Below are 18,368 nucleotides of genomic sequence, written 5' to 3'. Positions count from 1 at the left end.
AAGAAGTTGCTATGACCGAGGTCAAAGAGGATGCTGCCTGTGTTCTTCTCTAGGATTTTGATGGTTTTCTGTCTCACATTTAGGTCTTTCATCCATTTTGAGTTTATTTTTCTGTATGGTGTAAGAAAGGGATCCAGTTTCATTCTTCTGTATGTGGCTGTCCAGTTTTCACAACACCATTTGTTGAAGAGACTCTTTTTTCCATTGGATATTCTTTACTGCTTTGTTGAAGATTAGTTAACCATATAGTTGTGGGTCCATTTCTGGGTTTCCTGCTCTGTTCCATTGATCTGTGTGTCTGTTTTTGTGCCAGTATCTTAACTGTCTTCATGACAGCTTTGTAATATAGCTTGAAGTCTGGAATCGTGATGCCTCCAGCTTTGCTTTTCTTTTTCAGGATTGCTTTGTCTATTTGGGGTCTTTTCTGGTTCCATACAAATTTTAGGATTGTTCTAGCTCTGTAAAAAAATGTTGGTGTTATTTTGATTGGGATTGCATTGAATGTGTAGATTGCTTTGGGTAATACAGACATTTTAACAATTTTTGTTCTTCCAATCCATGAGCATGGAATGTTTTTCCATTTCTTTGTGTCCTTTTCAATTTCTTTCATAAGTGTTCTATAGTTTTCAGAGTACAGATCTTTTACCTCTTTGGTTAGGTTTATTCCTAGGTATCTTCTGGTTTTTGGTGCAATTGTAAATTTATTTTTTATTTCTTTTGATTGATTTCTTTTGAAATCTTCCTTGATTTCTTTTTCTCCTGCTTCATTATTGGTGTATAGAAATGAAACAGATTTCTGTGCATTATTGATTTTATATCCTGTGACTTTGTTGAATTTTCCTGTATCAGTTCTAGCAATTTTTTGGTAGAGTCTTTCAGGTTTTCTACATAAGAGTATAACATTGTCTGCAAATAGTGAAAGTTTAACTTCTTCCTTGCTGTTTGGATACCTTTTATTTCTTTTTGTTGTCTGACTGCTGAGGCTAAATAGTTCATATATAAACTATTGGGACTTCATCAAGATCAGAGCTGAGGCTAATGGTGAGAGTGGACATCCCTGTCTTATTCCTGACCATAGATGAAAACATCTCAGTTTTTCCCCATCAAAGATGATACTAGCTGTGGGTCTTTCATATATGGCTTTTAGGATGTTGAGGTATGTTCCCTCTATACCTACTTTGTTGAGGGTTTTTATCAAGAATGGATGCTGTATTTTGTCAAATGCTTTTTTTCTGCATCTATTGAGAGGATCGTATGGTTCTTGTCCTTTCTTTTATTAATGTGGTGTATCACCCCAATTGATTTGCGGAGATTGAACTACCCCTGCAGCCCAGGAATAAATCCCACTTGGTTGTGGAGAATAATCCTTTTGATGTACTATTGAAATATGTTCATCAGGGATATTGACCTGTAATTGTCCTTTTTAGTGGGGTCTTTGTCTGGTTTTGGGATCAAGTTGATGCTGGCCTCATAGAATGAGTTTGGAAGTTTTCCTTCCATTTCTATTTTTTGGAACACTTTCAGAAGAATAGGTATTAATTTCTTTAAATGCCTGGTAGGATTCCCCTGGGAAGCCATCTGGCCCTGGACTCTTGTTTGTTGGGAGATTTTTTTTTTTTTTTAAAGATTTTTATTTATTTATTTGAGAGAGAGAGAGCATGAGCGGGAAGACGGGCAGAAGGAGAGGGAGAAGCAGGCTCCCTGCCGAGCAAGGAGCCCAACGTGGGGCTCAATCCCAGGACCCCAGAATCACAACCTGAGCTGAAGGCAGATGCTTAACTGACTCAGCCACCCAGGCACCCCTTGTTGGGAGATTTTTGATTACTGATTCAGTTTTTTACTGGTTATAGGTTTGTTCAAATTTTCTGCTTCTTGTTTCAGTTTTGGTAGTTTGTATGTTTCTAGGAATTTTTCCATTTCTTCCATTGCCCAGTTCATTGGCATATAATTTTTCATAATATTCTCTTGTAATTGGTTGTATTTCTGTGGTGTTGCTTGTGATCTCTCCTCTTTCATTCATGATTTTATTTATTTGGGTACTTTCTCCTTTCTTTTTGATAAGTCTAGGTGGGAGATTATCAATTTTATTAATTCTTTCGAAGAACCAGCTCTTGGGGAGCCTGGGTGGCTCAGCCGTTAAGCGTCTGCCTTCGGCTCAGGTCATGATCCCAGGGTCCTGGGATCGAGCCCTGCATCGGGCTCCCTGCTCCGCAGGAAGCCTGCTTCTCCCTCTCCCACTCCCCCTGCTTGTGTTCCCTCTCTCACTGTGTCTCTCTCTGTCAAATAAATAAATAAATAAATAATCTTAAAAAAAAAAAAACAAAAAACAAAGAACCAGCTCTTGGCTTCGTTGATCTGTTCTACTGTTCTTTGTTTGTTTGCTTCAGTATCGATTATTTCTGCTCTAAGTTTTATTATTTCCCTTCTTCTGCTAGCTTTAGGGTTTATTTGCTGTTCCTTTTGTAGCTCCTTTAGGTGTAATGTTAGGTTGTGTATTTGAGACTTTTCTTGCTTCTTGAGATAGGCCTGTATTGCAATATACTTCCTTCTTAGGACCACCTTTGCTGCATCCCAAAGGTTTTTGGACTGTCATGTTCATGTTTTCATGTTCATTTGCTTCCATGTATTTTTTTTTAACGTCTTCTTTAATTTCCTAGTTAACCCATTCATGTAAGATGTTCTTTAATCTACATGTATTTGTGGTCTGTCCAAATTTTTTCTTGTGGTTGGCTTCAAGTTTCATAGCATTGTGGTCAGAAACTATGCATGGTATGTCTCAGTCTCTTTGTACTTGTTGAGGACTGATTTGTGACCCAGTATGTGATCTATCCTGGAGAATGTTCCATGTGCACTCAAAAAGAATGTGTATTCTGCTTTAGGATGGAATGTTCTGAATATATCTGTTAAGTCCATCAGGTCCAGTGTATCATTCAAAGCCCTTGTTTCCTTGTTGATCTTCTGCCTATGTCCATTGCTGTGAGTGGGGTGTTAAAGTACTATTATTGTATTATTGTCAGTGAGTTTCTTTGTTTGTTATTCACTGATTTATATTTGAGTACTTGCAAGTTGGGAGCATAAATATTTACAATTGTTAGATTTCCTTGTTGGATAGACCCCTTTATTGATATAGTGCCCTCCTTCAGCTCTTGTTACAGTCTTTGGTTTAAACTTTAGTTTGTACTCTGGCTTTCTTTTGATGTCCGTTAGCATGATAGATGGTTCTCCATACCCTCATTTTCAATCTGCAGGTGTCTTTAGGTCTAAAATGAGTTTCTTCTCTCTCTTGTTCTTTCTCTCAAATAAGTAAATAAAATAATTTTTTTTAAAAAAGGGTGCCTGGGTGGCTTAGTTGGTTAAGCATCTGTCTTCAGCTCAGGTCATTATCCCAGGGTCCTGGGATGAGTCCCACATTGGGCTCCCTGCTCAGCGGGGAGTCTGCTTCTCCCTCTCTCTCTGCCCCTCCTCTCTGCTTGTGGTCTCTCTCACACTTGCTCTCTTTCTCAAATAAAATAAAATCTTTAAAAAATATATAAATAAATTAATTAAATGAGTCTCTTATAGGCAGCATATAGATGGGTCTTATTTTTTTATCCATTCTAATATCCTGTGTCTTTTGATTGGAGCATTTAGTCCATTTACATTCAGAGTGATTATTAATGCATATGAATTTAGTGCCCATTGTGTTACCTGTAAAGTTGGTGTTTCTGGTGATGTTCTATCTTCCTTTCTAGTCTTTGTTGCTTTTGGTCTTTTTTTTCCCCCACTCAAAGAATCCCCTTTAATATTTCTTGCAGGGCTGGTTTAGTGGTCACAAACTCCTTTAGTTTTTGCTTGTCTTGGAAACTCTTTATCTCTCCTTCTATTCTGAATGGCAGCCTTGCTGGATAAAGTATTCTTGGCTGCATATTTTTCCCATTCAGCACGTTGAATATATCATGCGAGTCCTTTCCGGCCTGCCAGGTTTCTGTGGATAGATCTGCTGGGAACCTGAAATGTCTTCCCTTGTAGGTTAAGGACATTTTTCCCTTGCTGCTTTCAGGATTCTTTCCTTGTCTGTGTATTTTGTGAATTTGACTGTGATATGTCTTGGTGATAGCCAGCTTTTGTTGAATTCAATAGGAATTTTCTGTGCTTCTTGGATTTTGATGTCTGTTTCCTTCCCCACATTAGGGAAGTTTTCAGCTATAATTTGCTCAAATAAACCTGCCCCTTTTTCTCTTTCTTCTTCTCTGGGACTCCTATGATACGAATGTTATGCTTTGAAGAGTCACTGATTTCCCTAAGTCAACATTCATGATCCAATACTTTTCTTTCCCTCTTCTCTTCAGCTTCATTATTTTCCATAATTTTATCATCTACATCTATATCCTGTGCTCATCCATCCTTGTTATCATCACATCCAGTCAGTTTTGCATCTTGATTATAGCATTTTTTACTTTGTCCTGACTAGTTTTTTAGTTCTTTTCTCTCTGCAGTAAGGGATTCTCTGGTATCTTCTATGATTTTCTCAAGCCCTGCTAGTATCCTTATAATTGTTGTTTTAAATTCTCATTCAGGCATCTTACTTCTATCTCTTTTGATTAAATCCCGGCTATTACTTCTTCCTGTTCTTTCTTTTGGGGTGAATTCTTCCGTCTTGTCATTTTGTCTAGGTCGCTGTTTTTTTGTGATTGTTAGGAAAGCCTGTTATATTCCTGCTCCTGAGAGTAATGGCTATATTGAGAAGAGGTGTCCCCGCCCCCCCCCACAAAAAAAAAGAGGTCCTATACTGTCTTGGGCTTAGAGATTCAGGAGGTGTTTCAGAGTGTGCACTCTGCTGTTGTGTTTTGTCTGCTCCTTCCTCAGGTCAGTCCTCTGCAGTTTCTCCTTGCCTGCAGTGAGGGGTGTTTGGACCTTGTCCAGTGTGTGGCAAGTTTTAACTAGCTGTGTTTTGGCCTGCTTGTTATAAGCAGCTAGATCCAGGGGCACCTGGGTGGCTCAGTCGGTTAAGCATCTGCCTTTGGCTCAGGTCATGATCCCGGGGTCCTGGGATCAGGCCCCACGTCGGGCTCCCTGCTCAGCGGGGAGCCTGCTTCTTGCTCTCCCTCACCCTCTCCCCCTGCTTATGCTCTCTCTGTCAAATAAATAAAATCTTAAAAAAAAAAAAAAAGAAGGTAGATCCTATTTCCCCTAGAGCTGAAGTTTTGCAGCACTTTGTGATCTGTAGACTTGGTGCCTGTAAGGGATCTGTGCTGGTCTAGGGTGGGGCCTGCTGTGCTGCAGGCCCATTTGCGCTAGTGGAAATGTACCTCCAGGATTTGGTGGGGCCAGAGCTTGGTGAGCTTGGTGAGCTTGGTGTAAGTGGCTTCAGCCTCCACTGGGTGGCACTGTGTTGCTCTCTGAAGTCCGTCAGTGCTGGTGGGCAAGGGAGAAAATGGCCTTGCCCTGCTCGCTCTCCTGGAGCAGGGAGTTCGCACCAGCACTCTTCAGATGAGCAAACCATCACCCCTCTTGTGTCCCCGACTTCCGTCAGATCCCTGCCGTCACCCTGTTTGTATCTGAGCTGTCTGCGTACTAGGCAGCACAATACTCCTGTGTTTTATCTCAGGCACATGGCTGTTTCAGAACTCCAAATTTTAGGGATCCACATGGCACAGACCCACGCTGATCCTCTTGGGGAAGGTCTCGCCACGCTAGCTGGTTCTGGTTTGTCCCAGAAAAGCAGTCACACAACCACACGGCGGTTTATGGTAAAGTGCAGCTAAAAGCCAGCACCGAGGTTTGTTGCCCTCAGCCGGTGTCTCTGTTCCTACACAGGGAACAGGGACACACATCAGCGCCACTAGTTCTTCTGTCTCCAGAAAGGCCATGCCACCGCTCCCAGATGCACTCCAAAAAGGGGACCAGGGGATCCTCAGACCACGCCTCCTACTTCCAGGTCTCCACCCTCCTTTCCCACCAGAGCAACACTAAGCCCGCCAGGCACAACCCCATCGATGGCACGAGCTTCTAAAACTTCAGACTTCAGGCTCCGCTGCTTATAAAAACTAGCAGTAGTCAGCCCCTCTCCTTTTCCCAGTCACTGGTTTTGGGGAATAGGTTTTGTTTTTGTGCAATCCCTTGCCTGCTGCTTTTCTCTCTCTCTCTCCCCCCCCCCGCACTCCTCTGCCCATGATCAGGGCTCCCTCCTTTCCGCAGCACCCCCAGCTTTTCTCTCCCCCAAATCAACTCTCCACAGCTCCTACCTTCCATGAGATGGCTTTTTCTACCTGTAGATATGCAGTTTGTGCTCTCAGTCCTCAGATCAATTTCTTGGGTTTGGTTCAAAATGATTTGATATTTATCAAGCTGTGTTCAAGGGATGAGGCAAGCTTAGGGTCCCCCTACTCCTCCATCTTAACTCAACTCCTAAATATATACATTTATAAATATATATCTATACACATACACACTCCCTGTATCTTCTTTATCCATTCATCCATTTTTTTTTTTAAGATTTTATTTATTTACTAGAGAGAGAGTGAGAGAAAGCAAGGCAGACTCCCCGCTGAGCAGGGAGCCCGATGCCCCCCGGGATCATGCCTGAGCCGAAGGCAGCCGCTTCACCGACTGAGCCCCCCAGGTGGCCCTATCCATTCATCTATTGATGGACACTAGGGTTGTATCAAGTCATTTTTAAAACATCAGCTCTGTGCGAATTTGTGGCTTAAGGGCGGAAAGCTGAGTGCTCCTTGACTAAAACAGAGAATGGAGCAGCACTGCGTGCGGTGGGACTCTGTGTTGGGCTGTCTGTCCGAATGAGCTGGAAGGGAGAGGCAGAGCTGTGGGTGTGAAAGTATGTGTAACCATCTGCAGATGCTACTGCTTCCAGTCTTCTCATCTGAAATACCTCCTTCAGATCTCAGAATCGAAATAGCCATCTACTGCTTTTATTAGCATGATTCAGGTATAGTTTCTAAAGTATGCTAAGTCTGAATTGTGTTTAATCCTTTGTGATCTTTTCCTGATTATCCTTTCCCCCTTTCAAATGTTGCTGAGATCTATCTTTTTTTTCCAGTTTTGTTGATACATCATTGAGATCTCAGTTCTATCTTAATTTGGCTTCTGGAGGCTACAGTTTACCTTTGATCCTTGTTATTTTTCAGGGCTTGTGGTAGAATGCCAACAAGAACGATCACAGATTAAAAATAAAGAAATAGCTTTGCGTGTGTTGAGAGCTAGACTCTACCAGCAGATTATTGAGAAAGACAGGTGTCAGCAACAAAGTACTAGAAAACTGCAGGTAAGATTTATATAGTATAATAATACTTCTGCGGGGCCCTGGCTGGTTCAGTCAGAAGAGCATGTGACTCTTGATCTCGGGGTCATGAGTTTGAGTCCCATGTTGGGTGTAAGATTGCTTAAAATAAAAAATAATAATACCTTTGCACAAAGTCATCATTTTATGTAGAAAATGTAGCATTTGTTCTTGATCAAATGGGAATATCTTATAGCATAGGGAAACAGGTTTATTTGTAAATAAGCAATAATTTCATGCACATGGACTAACTGATTATGGCTAAATTTAGACATGCCAGCTTGCAAATGAATACATGAGATATGTGTAAACTCAGAATTATTTCCCAGTTGTTTCCCTCCAGTGTTTGTATCATGACTGTTTTGAGAGGAGATTAGGTTAAAATAAAATAATTATCTGGAAATTACGGGATTTGCAGATTTTTTATTTAAAAACCTATGCTTTTTTATTAAAACTCTGGGGTGAAAAGTAAATGGCACTGCAAAAAACTGGTAATGATGATTGTTACTGATGGGATGTAGGGGCAGGGGGTAGAAGAGAGATTTATTTCCACTATATATACCTTTTGTACTTTCTGAATTTTGTACTATATAAATGTCTAGTATTATTTATTCAAATATGTAGATAAATGCTAAGCAAAATGAATAAATGTTATTGTTTTAAGTAAACAAATTATAGGATTTTAAATCCTAAGAAATGTAAAGTTGGTCTTTGAGAGAGGTTGGAAGAGAAAGTGGAATAACTGCTTTTGTGTTGTTTGCCGATGGGTATGCTACACTAAATTTGGAAAACTTTGTGGCCTTTTAGGATAATGAATTATATAAACTTAACCATTAATTATTCTTTTGCCTAGATGTCCTGATCTTCTCACACTTTTGCCCTTCTAGCTCTCCTTACCCACATTCTAACTTCCAAGTAGTAAAAGTGACAGGATTAATGGAATATTAATCCTCTGTGGTAATCCTAGATTGTTGTCCAGCGTCAATATATACATTTACAGGTAGGAATGCTCACTAACAAACCATTGCTTCTTGGCACATAAGTGATAACATAAACACTAAGAACTCGGTGACATCTGAATTAATAAAAGACATTGGGATTTGGGGCGCCTGGGTGGCTCAGTCGTGTAGCGTCTGCCTTCGGCTCAGGTCATGATCTCAGGCTCCTGGGATCGAGCCCCGCATCGGGCTCTCTGCTCAGTGAGAGCCTGCTTCTCCCTCTCCCTCTGCCCCTCCTCCCTCTCATGCTCTCTCACTCTCTCTAATAAATAAATAAAATCTTTTCAAAAAACTGAAACTGATATAATAGAAAGTCATTTATAAGTATGTTTTCCATTGTAATAAAGGTAATTATAAAGTTAAAATATGAATTACCTTTTTGTTATGGCACAGGTGGGAACAAGAGCCCAGTCAGAGAGAATTCGGACATATAATTTCACCCAGGATAGAGTCACTGACCACAGGATAGCATATGAAGTTCGTGATATTAAGGTAATATAACAATATGCTTTATGTACCTTTGCTTTTCAAAGAAAGTGTACTCAAATTTTAGAGAGTTATATCTAAAATATTACCAAGTAATTTAAAATCATTAAGCCTGTTTAAGGTAGTATCCCCAAATAGGCAAACATTCATATTAGTTTGTTGGTAAGAAATGGGGTCTTAGGGGCGCCTGGATGGCTCAGTCGTTAAGCGTCTGCCTTCAGCTCAGGTCATGATCCCAGGGTCCTGGGATCGAGCCCCGCATCCAGCTCCCTGCTCTGCGGGAAGCCTGCTTCTCCCTATCCCACTCCCCCTGCTTGTGTTCCCTCTCTTGCTGTCTCTCTCTCTCTCAAATAAATAAATAAAATCTTTAAAAAAAAAAAAAAAAGAAATGGGGTCTTAGTGCCAGTTTGAAGCAGTTCTCTTTGAAGTCCAAATTCTTTGCTGTGCAATCACAGTGTATTAAGGTATATTCAATATACATATATACACTGTATCAGATTCCTATTGCTGTGTAACAAATTACCACAAACCTCTTGGCTTAAAATAATATTTATTATCTTATGGTTACAGTAGGTTAGAAATCTGGGCACAGCAGAGCTGGGTTCTCTTCCCTCGGGTCCTAAAGACCACCCACAAGTTGCTTGCTAAGTGGCCCCTCCATATACCCTCTCCCACTTTGAATCTCTTGCAGGAATGGCTCAAGCCTTTTTAAGGGCTCATCTGTTTAGGTCAGGCCCACCCCAGTAATATTCCTTTTGAATGACTCAACATCAACTGATTAATATCACTGGAGTGATATTCCATCATATTCACAGCTTCTGCCTCCCCGTAAGGGAGGGAGTTCTGCAAGGTGTGCACACCAGGGGGCGTCCTAGAGTTCTGCCTACCACGATGAATTATTCATGAGATTTAGGAGTTATAATTATGCTGTTGGGTAAAGACCCTGTCAGCATGGTTTGAACATTAACCTAACTAAATCCCATTTGGCCAGACCATTGGCATTAATACATTAATGATGAAGCACAAGAAAATTCCCCTTTTGTTTCCCCTGAAGGGGAAAATGAACTGGTTCTCATAAAGGACTATGTACAAAAGACAAGAGGTAGATGGTTTTGGTGTTTTTCCTTGATGTTATGTGATACCTAGGGCTTCTTTCACTTGATTCTGTCCCATTCTATACTCATAATTAAAGTCCTAATTTTACAAGGGAAATGTCTGTGTTTTTAAAATATTTAGAAATTTCTTTGTGTCTTATGCCACTTCCCCTGTCTTCCTAGCAATTTAAGACTGTCTCGAATAGGAACATAATAGCCTTGTCAAAAAGGAGAAAATATTTGCTAACTTCCCTTTCCTCAGGAAACACACAGTAATAACCAAACATGTTTGGCCATATTGTTCTGATTACACCATATTCTTTCAGTTGTTTTTCTGGTAGTGGTGATGGTTTTCCTTGAGACGGCTGCATTCTTATGACCGGTAATATTTTTTAGAATAGCCCTTAGGTCCCGAGTTAGTATTCATTGTTGAAACAGAGGCAGGTTAAGTGGCTTTTATAGTTATAAAATATCTGGCTTTGGCCTGAATACTAACATGTTATTACTAACTAAACTAACATGCCAGATTCAGAAATAATTAGGGAAATTATACTTGTGTGCTCTCATAATGACTAACCAGCCCATTGGAAAGAAAAAAAAGCATCCCATATTAGTGAAAGGATAAAGTTTGGAAATGTCATGAAAAAAATGTAGTAAAACATTAAAATCTGTATGAAGGACAGTAAAGAGACTAGTAGGAGTGAGTAACTTAGGAAGAGAATAGTTGTAGATGAGGCAGGGAGAGCGATACGGGCCTTAACCCCGGGGACAATGGCCACAGGACAGAATGGAAGGAGTGGAGAGGGAAGAAAGTGGATGTCTGCAGGACCCAGCTCAGCTAAGCTCAGCTTTGCGCCTTTATCTTAGAGGCTGCCCTCTCCCTACTCCATTTACATAGTTCTTGATGAAGCTGCTCTGCTCTTACAGGATCATGGTCCTGACCCAAGACAATAATTGGTTTGTTTGGGGAAGAAATCAGAACAAGCCCCCACCAATGAGTTCCTTCCTAGCATTTTTAAACTGGAGACAAAGAGGGCCATTCTCTCAGATAAAACTGAAATATGTAAAATGTATAAGAGGTTAGAAGCCACATTTCCAAACCATGAGGGGAAGGCAATGTTCAGTAAGAGATGAAGCTGATATTGAAAGGAGCAAAAATAGAACTAGATGGAAAGAATCTTGATGATACTAATCCCCACATTCATCTGTTCCTGTGGCCAGCTTCACTCCCAGGGCAGTGGCAGTAGCCTTTCCATTCCTATCCTTGGGTTCTATGAGATCACCTCGTATTCTTAGTATGAGTTCTCCTGTAGGTAATTGTATTTTTACTTCTATTTATCTAGATCATATGCACAGACTACCCTGTAATATACTGTTTTATGTTTTTTTTCTGCTGCTTAAAGTCCTTGTGCAAATTCCTTAACATCAGCCTATCTCCTGCCTTGTATTCCTCTCGCACTGGAAATTTCCTCTTGCCCTTTATACTTTGTTTTTGTGCCTTTCTTCACCCTCATTCTTTTGACTGAAATGCTCTGCTTGTCTCTATTTGGAGAAAACACTGTTCTGTTTTTAAGATCTAATGCAAACTTGTTCTTCCTTCCTAAACTCTTCCCTGATACTACCTTCTTCTTAAAATTAACCTTACAGCCCTCACTTGCTTCTTTTTAAATTTCTTGCACTGATAGTGGTGCCTAGCTCTGTCACTAGATTATGAGCTTCCGAAGATTAGGAATCCCAAATCCTTCAACTTTGGTCTTTGTGTCTCTAGCACTCTGATTAATCCAATCAAACTCTAAATGTGATATGATTATCAGTTAAGAGTGATAATCCTTTTAACATAATTTCCAAATGATGAAATCACCTTGGCAATACCATGATAATTTGAGCTCTGGGCCTGCTGATTTTATAAGCAATTCCCCATATTATGCTCAAAATGGTATAAATTTTCATTTCAAAACTTCATCATAGGGCTTTTGCTTTACTTTTAAATTTTGATTGGTTTTAATATATGCTGGTGTTTTGTGGAATACAAAGATACTAAGGCATCTTTTCTGCTACAGTTTAACTTAAAAGATGAATATATATACTTAACCTAAAATTCAACTTAAAGGGGGCACCTGGGTGGCTCAGTCGGTTAAGCCTCTGCCTCCATGGTCTTGGGGTCCTGGGATCCAGCCCCCAGTCAGGCTTCTTGCTCAGCGGGGAGTCTGCTTCTCCCTCTGCTGCTCCCCCTCCTTGTTCTCTCTCTCTCTGTCAAATAAATAAATCTTAAAAAAAAAAATAAAATTCAACTTTAAGATCATTCAAGAAAGACCAAACACAAGTTTAGTTCACACCAGGGCACCTGGGTGGCGCAGTCGGTTGCGCTCCCGGCTCTTGGTTTCGGCTTGGGTCATGATCTTAGGGTCCTGGGATCGAGCCCAGCACAGAGTCTGCTCAAGACTCTTTCTGCCTCTCACTCTGCCCCTCCTCCCTGCTCTCTTTCTCTTTCTCTAAGGTAAATAAAATCTTAAGCATGCCGACATCAAAACTTTAAATGTTCTGTGTTCCAGATGTTGACACAGAAATATTTCCATTAGGCCAATGTCTAGATTTTGAACATTTCTAAAATACGAGACTGTGCTAATTCACTGTGCCCAACTCTGTTACACAGAACTTCTGTAACACAGGAAAAAAACACAGGTACTAAAAGTTATTTTAGTGACTTACAGAGAAGAACTGTAGGGAAGACTACAGGGAAGTCTAACAACACTTTTAACCCAAAGGACTTATTTTGAGGTAACCATAAGAGCATTTATTTTTCTGAACTTTTTATTTGGAAATTTTCAAGTATATATTGAGACTGGTGCAGTATACGCCCTCTACCTAGATGCAGCAGTTGTTAACATTTGCCTGCTCTTCCTCTTCTACCGCCTGTGGTGTTGATGACCCATTTGAAAGCAAGTTGTGGACCTCAAAACGCTTGTCCCCTAAATATTTTGGCATAAATCTTTTTTTTTTTTTTTGGTCACACAGAGCTTCTAGATTTTAAAACCGCCATATTTCCAATTTAAGAAGAACCAGAACTAGTATAAGCCCCTTTCGGATGAAATAAAATCTAAATTTGAAGGTTGGCATGAGAAGTGCGAGTGCGGGAATGGCCCCAGGGATGTCCAGAGGATTTGGCGAGCAGAGATTGGCAGGGAGTGGTAGGTGTGCAGCTTCAAGTGGCAGCGAGCTGCCTGGGGTGTTGATTGAGGCATTTCAGTCTTTTTTACCCTGGGGAAATAATGTGTTATGAATGACAAGGGTGGAATTTTCAGGACAAGAGTAAAAAACCCTTATCTCTTCTCGGGAACAAAAGAAGGGATTCAGCAAACATATCCTCCCAAAGATGGTTTGAGATCCTAGAACCCTGTTGTCAGGAACGTCAAGCAAAGGAATTTAAAGAGAGATTCAGATCTCCTTTGTGTTGTTGTCTCCAGAGTTGTTGGAAAGATCCAACTCCCAGAAGCTTGATTTTTAAACAAAATGCTAATGTAAACAATTAAAAGAGAGTAGAATTCCATTTACTCTTTTGGATTCACTTTTTATAAGAAGCCAATATAACCGGGGATCCTCCCAAGTAAGCAGATTGTTCATTATATTAGAGAACCACCTTAGTAATCCATTGTTGCTATTAAATAGTGACTCTAAGGAAGCAAAGTAAATACACATTTAATTCTTTGCTTTGTTTCTCCTTTATTTCTAGTAATCAGGTTTTTATAATAACTCTTTTACCAGGAATTTTTATGTGGGGAGAAATGTCTGGATCAGCTAATTCAGAGACTGCTTCATTCAGCAGATGAAGAAGCCATTACTGAATTTTTGGATGAAAACCTTAAATCAGCAAAATAAATGCAGATTTATTATTTATTATTATATAAATGAAAGGGACCTATCTCAAGAAGCAAGCTGTTCATAAAGGATAGCTAAAACTACACGGTATGTACAAATATATTTTTTAATGAATAAGTCACATTTCTTGACCTAAGAGCTTATAAAGTAAATCCAACTCTTCAAGCAGAAAACAAGCATGCGTTGTTGAAGAGAAATAAAGTATTGAGAATTGACTATGTGATACAAGTGTATAAACTCTGTAAACCCCTGTTTCAAGAAAAAGTATTGTTAATCATGTTAAAATTAGGTTTTAAACTGCTACTTTTAAATAAAAATTGTGAAGAATAGGAGTCAATAACAGTGAGCATCTCCAGGATACAGATTGTAGAGCTCTTTGAGAGTGGAACAAATTCTATACAGTATAAACTACAAACCAGTATTTAAAGTGAACTGTCTGCTGGGCTTTTTTTTCTCATTTTTCTTTGGCCTAACGTGAGCATCCACAGATGAGGTGTAACGTGAGTAATTCTCTACGCCTGGTTTTGTGCAGTGATGTACATAGAACCCAGTCCTTACCTTACAGAGCTTCCAGTTGAATGACAGAGCCAAAATAGAAACCACGAGCTGTAATACCAAGTGACATGATGTATTTAGTACTTGTTCTCAGGAAGTTTCTTGAGTAAAAAAGAAAGGGGTTATTATTTTAGACATTCCTCAGAAGGAAATTATGTGCCCAGGAAAGACTACCTAAAATAGAGTTTTAAGACCAATGGAATTAGGAGGTGAACATAGAAGTGAAATTATTTTTCCCCAGTTTTTTATTTTGAAAGTCTTCAAGCACATAGAAAAAGTTTTTTAAATAAGTTTTAAGAAATAGTGCAGTGAACTACTAGGTATTTACCCAAAGGATACAAAAATAAAGATTCAAAAGGGTACATGCACCCCAGTGTTTATAGCAACATTATCAACAATAGCAAAACTATGGAAAGAGATCAAAGAATAGAGAAAGAAGATGTGGTAATATATACAATGGAATATTACTCAGCCATCAAAAAAATGAAATCCTGCCATTTACAAAGATGTGGATGGAGATAGAGTATTATGCTAAGCGAAATAAATCAATCAGAGAAAGACAAATACCATATGATCTCACTCATGTGTGAAATTTAAGAAACAAAACAGATGAACATATGGGGGTGGGAAGAGAGAGGGAAACAAACCATAAGAGACTCTTAACAATAGAGAACATTCTGAGGGTTGATGGAGGGAGGGGAGGTGGGTGAGGGATGGGTTAGATGGGTGATGGGCATTAAGGAGGGCATTTGTTATGATAAGCACTGTAAGTGATGAATCACTGAATTCCACTCCTGAAACCAATATCTCACTGTATGTTAACTAACTAGAATTTAAATAAAAATTTGAAAAGAAAAAAAGGAAATAGAGCAAAACCAAAAAAAAAAAAAAAAAGGAAAGAAATAGTGCAAATGAACAGTATATATTACCATTTTGCTACAGTTGTCTTTTGCTCTCTCTGTACATATAAACATATGTGTGGTGGTTATTGGACCATTTAAGTCAGTTGCAGACGTTGTAACTCCACACCAAAATATCTCAGCATGTCCTAAGAATAAGGACATTCTCCTACAAATCAAAACTCCATTATTACACTTAATTGTATAATAATAATTATATAATATGATCTAATATCTATCACATATTAAAATTTCTTCAGTTATCCCTAAAATGTCTTTTTAGCTGTTTTTGTTTGTTAGTTTTATGCAATCCAGGGTCCAACCAAGATTCATACACTGTATTTGGTTGTATGTCTTTAGTGTTTGGATTAATCCCCCAGCCTTTTTTCCACATGACGTTGAGCCAGAGGCACACCATTAAGCTGCTCTAGGATACCTGACTCTAAGAAATTGAGTAAATTAATGGTTTTTGCTGCAAATTTGGGGGTAATTTGTTATACCAAATTGTATGTAATGAATATACCCAGTGGCCTTTCATCTCATTGATTTAACATCAGTTAATGATTCCTGCTTTGCCCTGTTCCACTGGGGTTAAAAAATGGTGATGTTCTTGTTCTTTCTACGTTAATAGCTGGCATTCTTTAAAGAAAGCTTTCCTTTGTTTTTCCTCTCACTTTCTCTAAGTTGAGAGATAATTTAATCCTATTTGGATCAATATCATTATTATTTCCCCAGGGGTAAACATTGCCCTCTAAAATAATTGATGTTTCTGGAGAATCTGATTTAATTTGAAATAACATTCAATTAAATAGGGAGTTTCAGGGTAAGCATTAGAAACTGATTTTTATTGTCGGGTAGTTTACATAACAGAAACATCCTGGGGCGACTGGCTGGCACAGTCAGAAGAACATGAGACTCTTGATCTAGGGGTCATGAGTTTGGGCCCCACATTGGGCATAGAGATTACTTAAAAAAAAAAATAAACTTAAAAACATTTTTTAAAAGAAACATTTATCCAAGGAAATGTAAATTAAAATACTGCATGAATCAAGGCAAAATGAAGATAGTCTAATTTGCTATACGATGTCAAATGTGAGATCACATGTCATTTTAAAAATTTTTTTCAGAAAAACATCAATACATAAACCTCAAAATATGATGTCTGCAAAAAATTCATTAAGAAAGTGAAAAATTGTAAGAGGGAAAGCAAGAGAAAGGGGCATTGATGTATTCTATTCATTCATTTGATGGTCAGTATTAACATTCTATACATGGCAAGGAAGGGCAGGCTCTAAGAGGGAACGAGAACAAAAGGAAAAGTGCTTCTTCAGCCAAAGAGAGGCTCTGCCTTCCTGGAAGGAAGTCCAGAGCTTCCTACCACCACCAAGGTCTTTGCCCTTCCCTCGTTTTCCAGCTCTGGCTTTCCCTTAAAGCACACACTTTATTTGGAGGAAAAAAAATCAAAACAAAAGTTGGAACTATGAACCTATAAAAATCTTGGGTGGTGTTTTTTCTCAAACTTCTGTATATGTACAAATCACTTGGGGATCTCACCATAATGCAGATTTTAATTCAGAAGTTCTGGGGCCTGTTCTGCATTTCCACAATTCATTTCATTTCCACAAGCTCCCAGGTGAAGGTGGATACTTCTGACTCACAAACAGCACTTGGAGTAGCAAAGATACAGGATACCTATTATTTAATGAGTACTTTCAGTTGTTATACATATTATTTTTGTATAATGAGTTTCAGTTAAACTTGTAATCCTTCATTCAGATAGACAAATTTATCTCCCAAACTACAAAGATAAAGTTGACATCTTTTAACTGTTAATAGAAAAATGTTAGGAATTGGGGCACCTGGGTGGCTCAGTTGTTAAGCGTCTGCCATAGGCTCAGGTCATGATCCCAGGGTCCTGGGATCGAGCCCCGCATCAGGCTCCCTGCTTGGCGGGGAGCCTGCTTCTCCCTCTCCCACTCCCCCTGCTTGTGTTCCCTCTCTCGCTATATTTCTCTCTGTCAAATAAAAAAAAAAAAAATGTTAGGAATCAACCTATGAGCCAATGATAAATCAGGGTTCTTGTAAAAAATTTGAAAAGCCAAAGTTTATTGCCTCATATGCACAGCACCTTTAGAATACCAAAGAATAATAAACTTTATTTAGAAAATAAATGAGATATTTTTAATTGACTTTAAAATTTAGTCAAGGAATCTAAGATCAACAAACTACTACAGTCAAAAAACTAAAAGAAACTATCTTTAAAAGCATCTTACTCTGCAAACTCAACACCCAAAGAACAAATAATCCAATCAAGAAATGGGCAGAAGACATGAACAGACATTTTTCCAAAGAAGACATCCAAATGCCCAACAGACACATGAAAAAGTGCTCAACATCACTTGGCAATCCAAATCAAAACCTCAATGAGATACCACTTCATACCAGTCAGAATGGCTAAAATTAACAAGTCAGGAAACAACAGATGTTGGTGAGGATACTGAGAAAGGGGAACCCTCCTACACTGTTGGTGGGAATGCAAGCTGGTGCAGCCACTCTGGAAAACAGTATGGAGGTTCCTCAAAAAGTTGAAAATAGAGCTACCATATGACCCAGCAATTGCACTACCAGGTACCCCAAAGATACAAATGTAGTGATCCAAAGGGGTGCCTGCACCCCAATGTTTATAGCAGCAATGTCCACAAGAGCCAAACTATGGAAAGAGCCAAGATGTCCATCAACAGATGAATGGATAAAGAAGATGTGGTGTATATATATACAATGGAATATTCTGCAGCCATCAAAAAAAAAACAACTAAATCTTGCCATTTGCAACGACGTGGATGGAACTAGAGGGTATTATGCTAAGCGAAATAAGTCAATCATAGAAAGACATGTATCATATGATCTCACTGATATGAAGAATTCTTAATCTCAGGAAACAAACTGAGGGTTGCTGGAATGGTAGGGGGTGGGAGGGATGGGGTGGCTGGGTGACAGACATTGGGGAGGGTATGTGCTATGGTGAGCACTGAATTGTGTAAGACTGATGAATCACAGACCTGTACCTCTGAAACAAATAATACATTATATGTTTAAAAAAAAAAAAGAAGAAGAAGATAGGAAGGGGGGGAAATCGGAGGGGGAGATGAACCATGAGAGACTATGGACTCTGAGAAACTGAGGG

At 39.2% G+C, this 18,368-nt stretch overlaps 1 protein-coding gene across 8 annotated transcripts in view; it reads left to right on the top strand.

Annotated features, from left to right (window-relative positions):
- The window catches only part of MTRF1 (mitochondrial translation release factor 1), a 65,116-nt gene extending 50,954 nt beyond the window's left edge, over positions 1-14,162 (top strand). For 7 of the 8 annotated variants that reach the window (XM_036119252.2, XM_036119244.2, XM_036119239.2 and 4 more), the window contains 3 exons: positions 7,125-7,261; positions 8,668-8,766; positions 13,617-14,162. In XM_036119252.2, the coding sequence (XP_035975145.1) occupies positions 7,125-7,261; positions 8,668-8,766; positions 13,617-13,730 (350 nt within the window). In that variant the 3' untranslated portion in view covers positions 13,731-14,162. The remainder of the gene's footprint in view (positions 1-7,124; positions 7,262-8,667; positions 8,767-13,616) is intronic. The other variant, XR_013446938.1, reaches the window with a different exon arrangement.
- Positions 14,163-18,368: the final 4,206 nt, after the last annotated feature.

This window comes from Halichoerus grypus, chromosome 4 (assembly GCF_964656455.1).
Source record: "Halichoerus grypus chromosome 4, mHalGry1.hap1.1, whole genome shotgun sequence".
Lineage (NCBI taxonomy): Eukaryota > Metazoa > Chordata > Mammalia > Carnivora > Phocidae > Halichoerus > Halichoerus grypus.
Note: the sequence above shows the minus strand (reverse complement) of the source record. Positions and strands in the feature narration are given on the sequence as shown.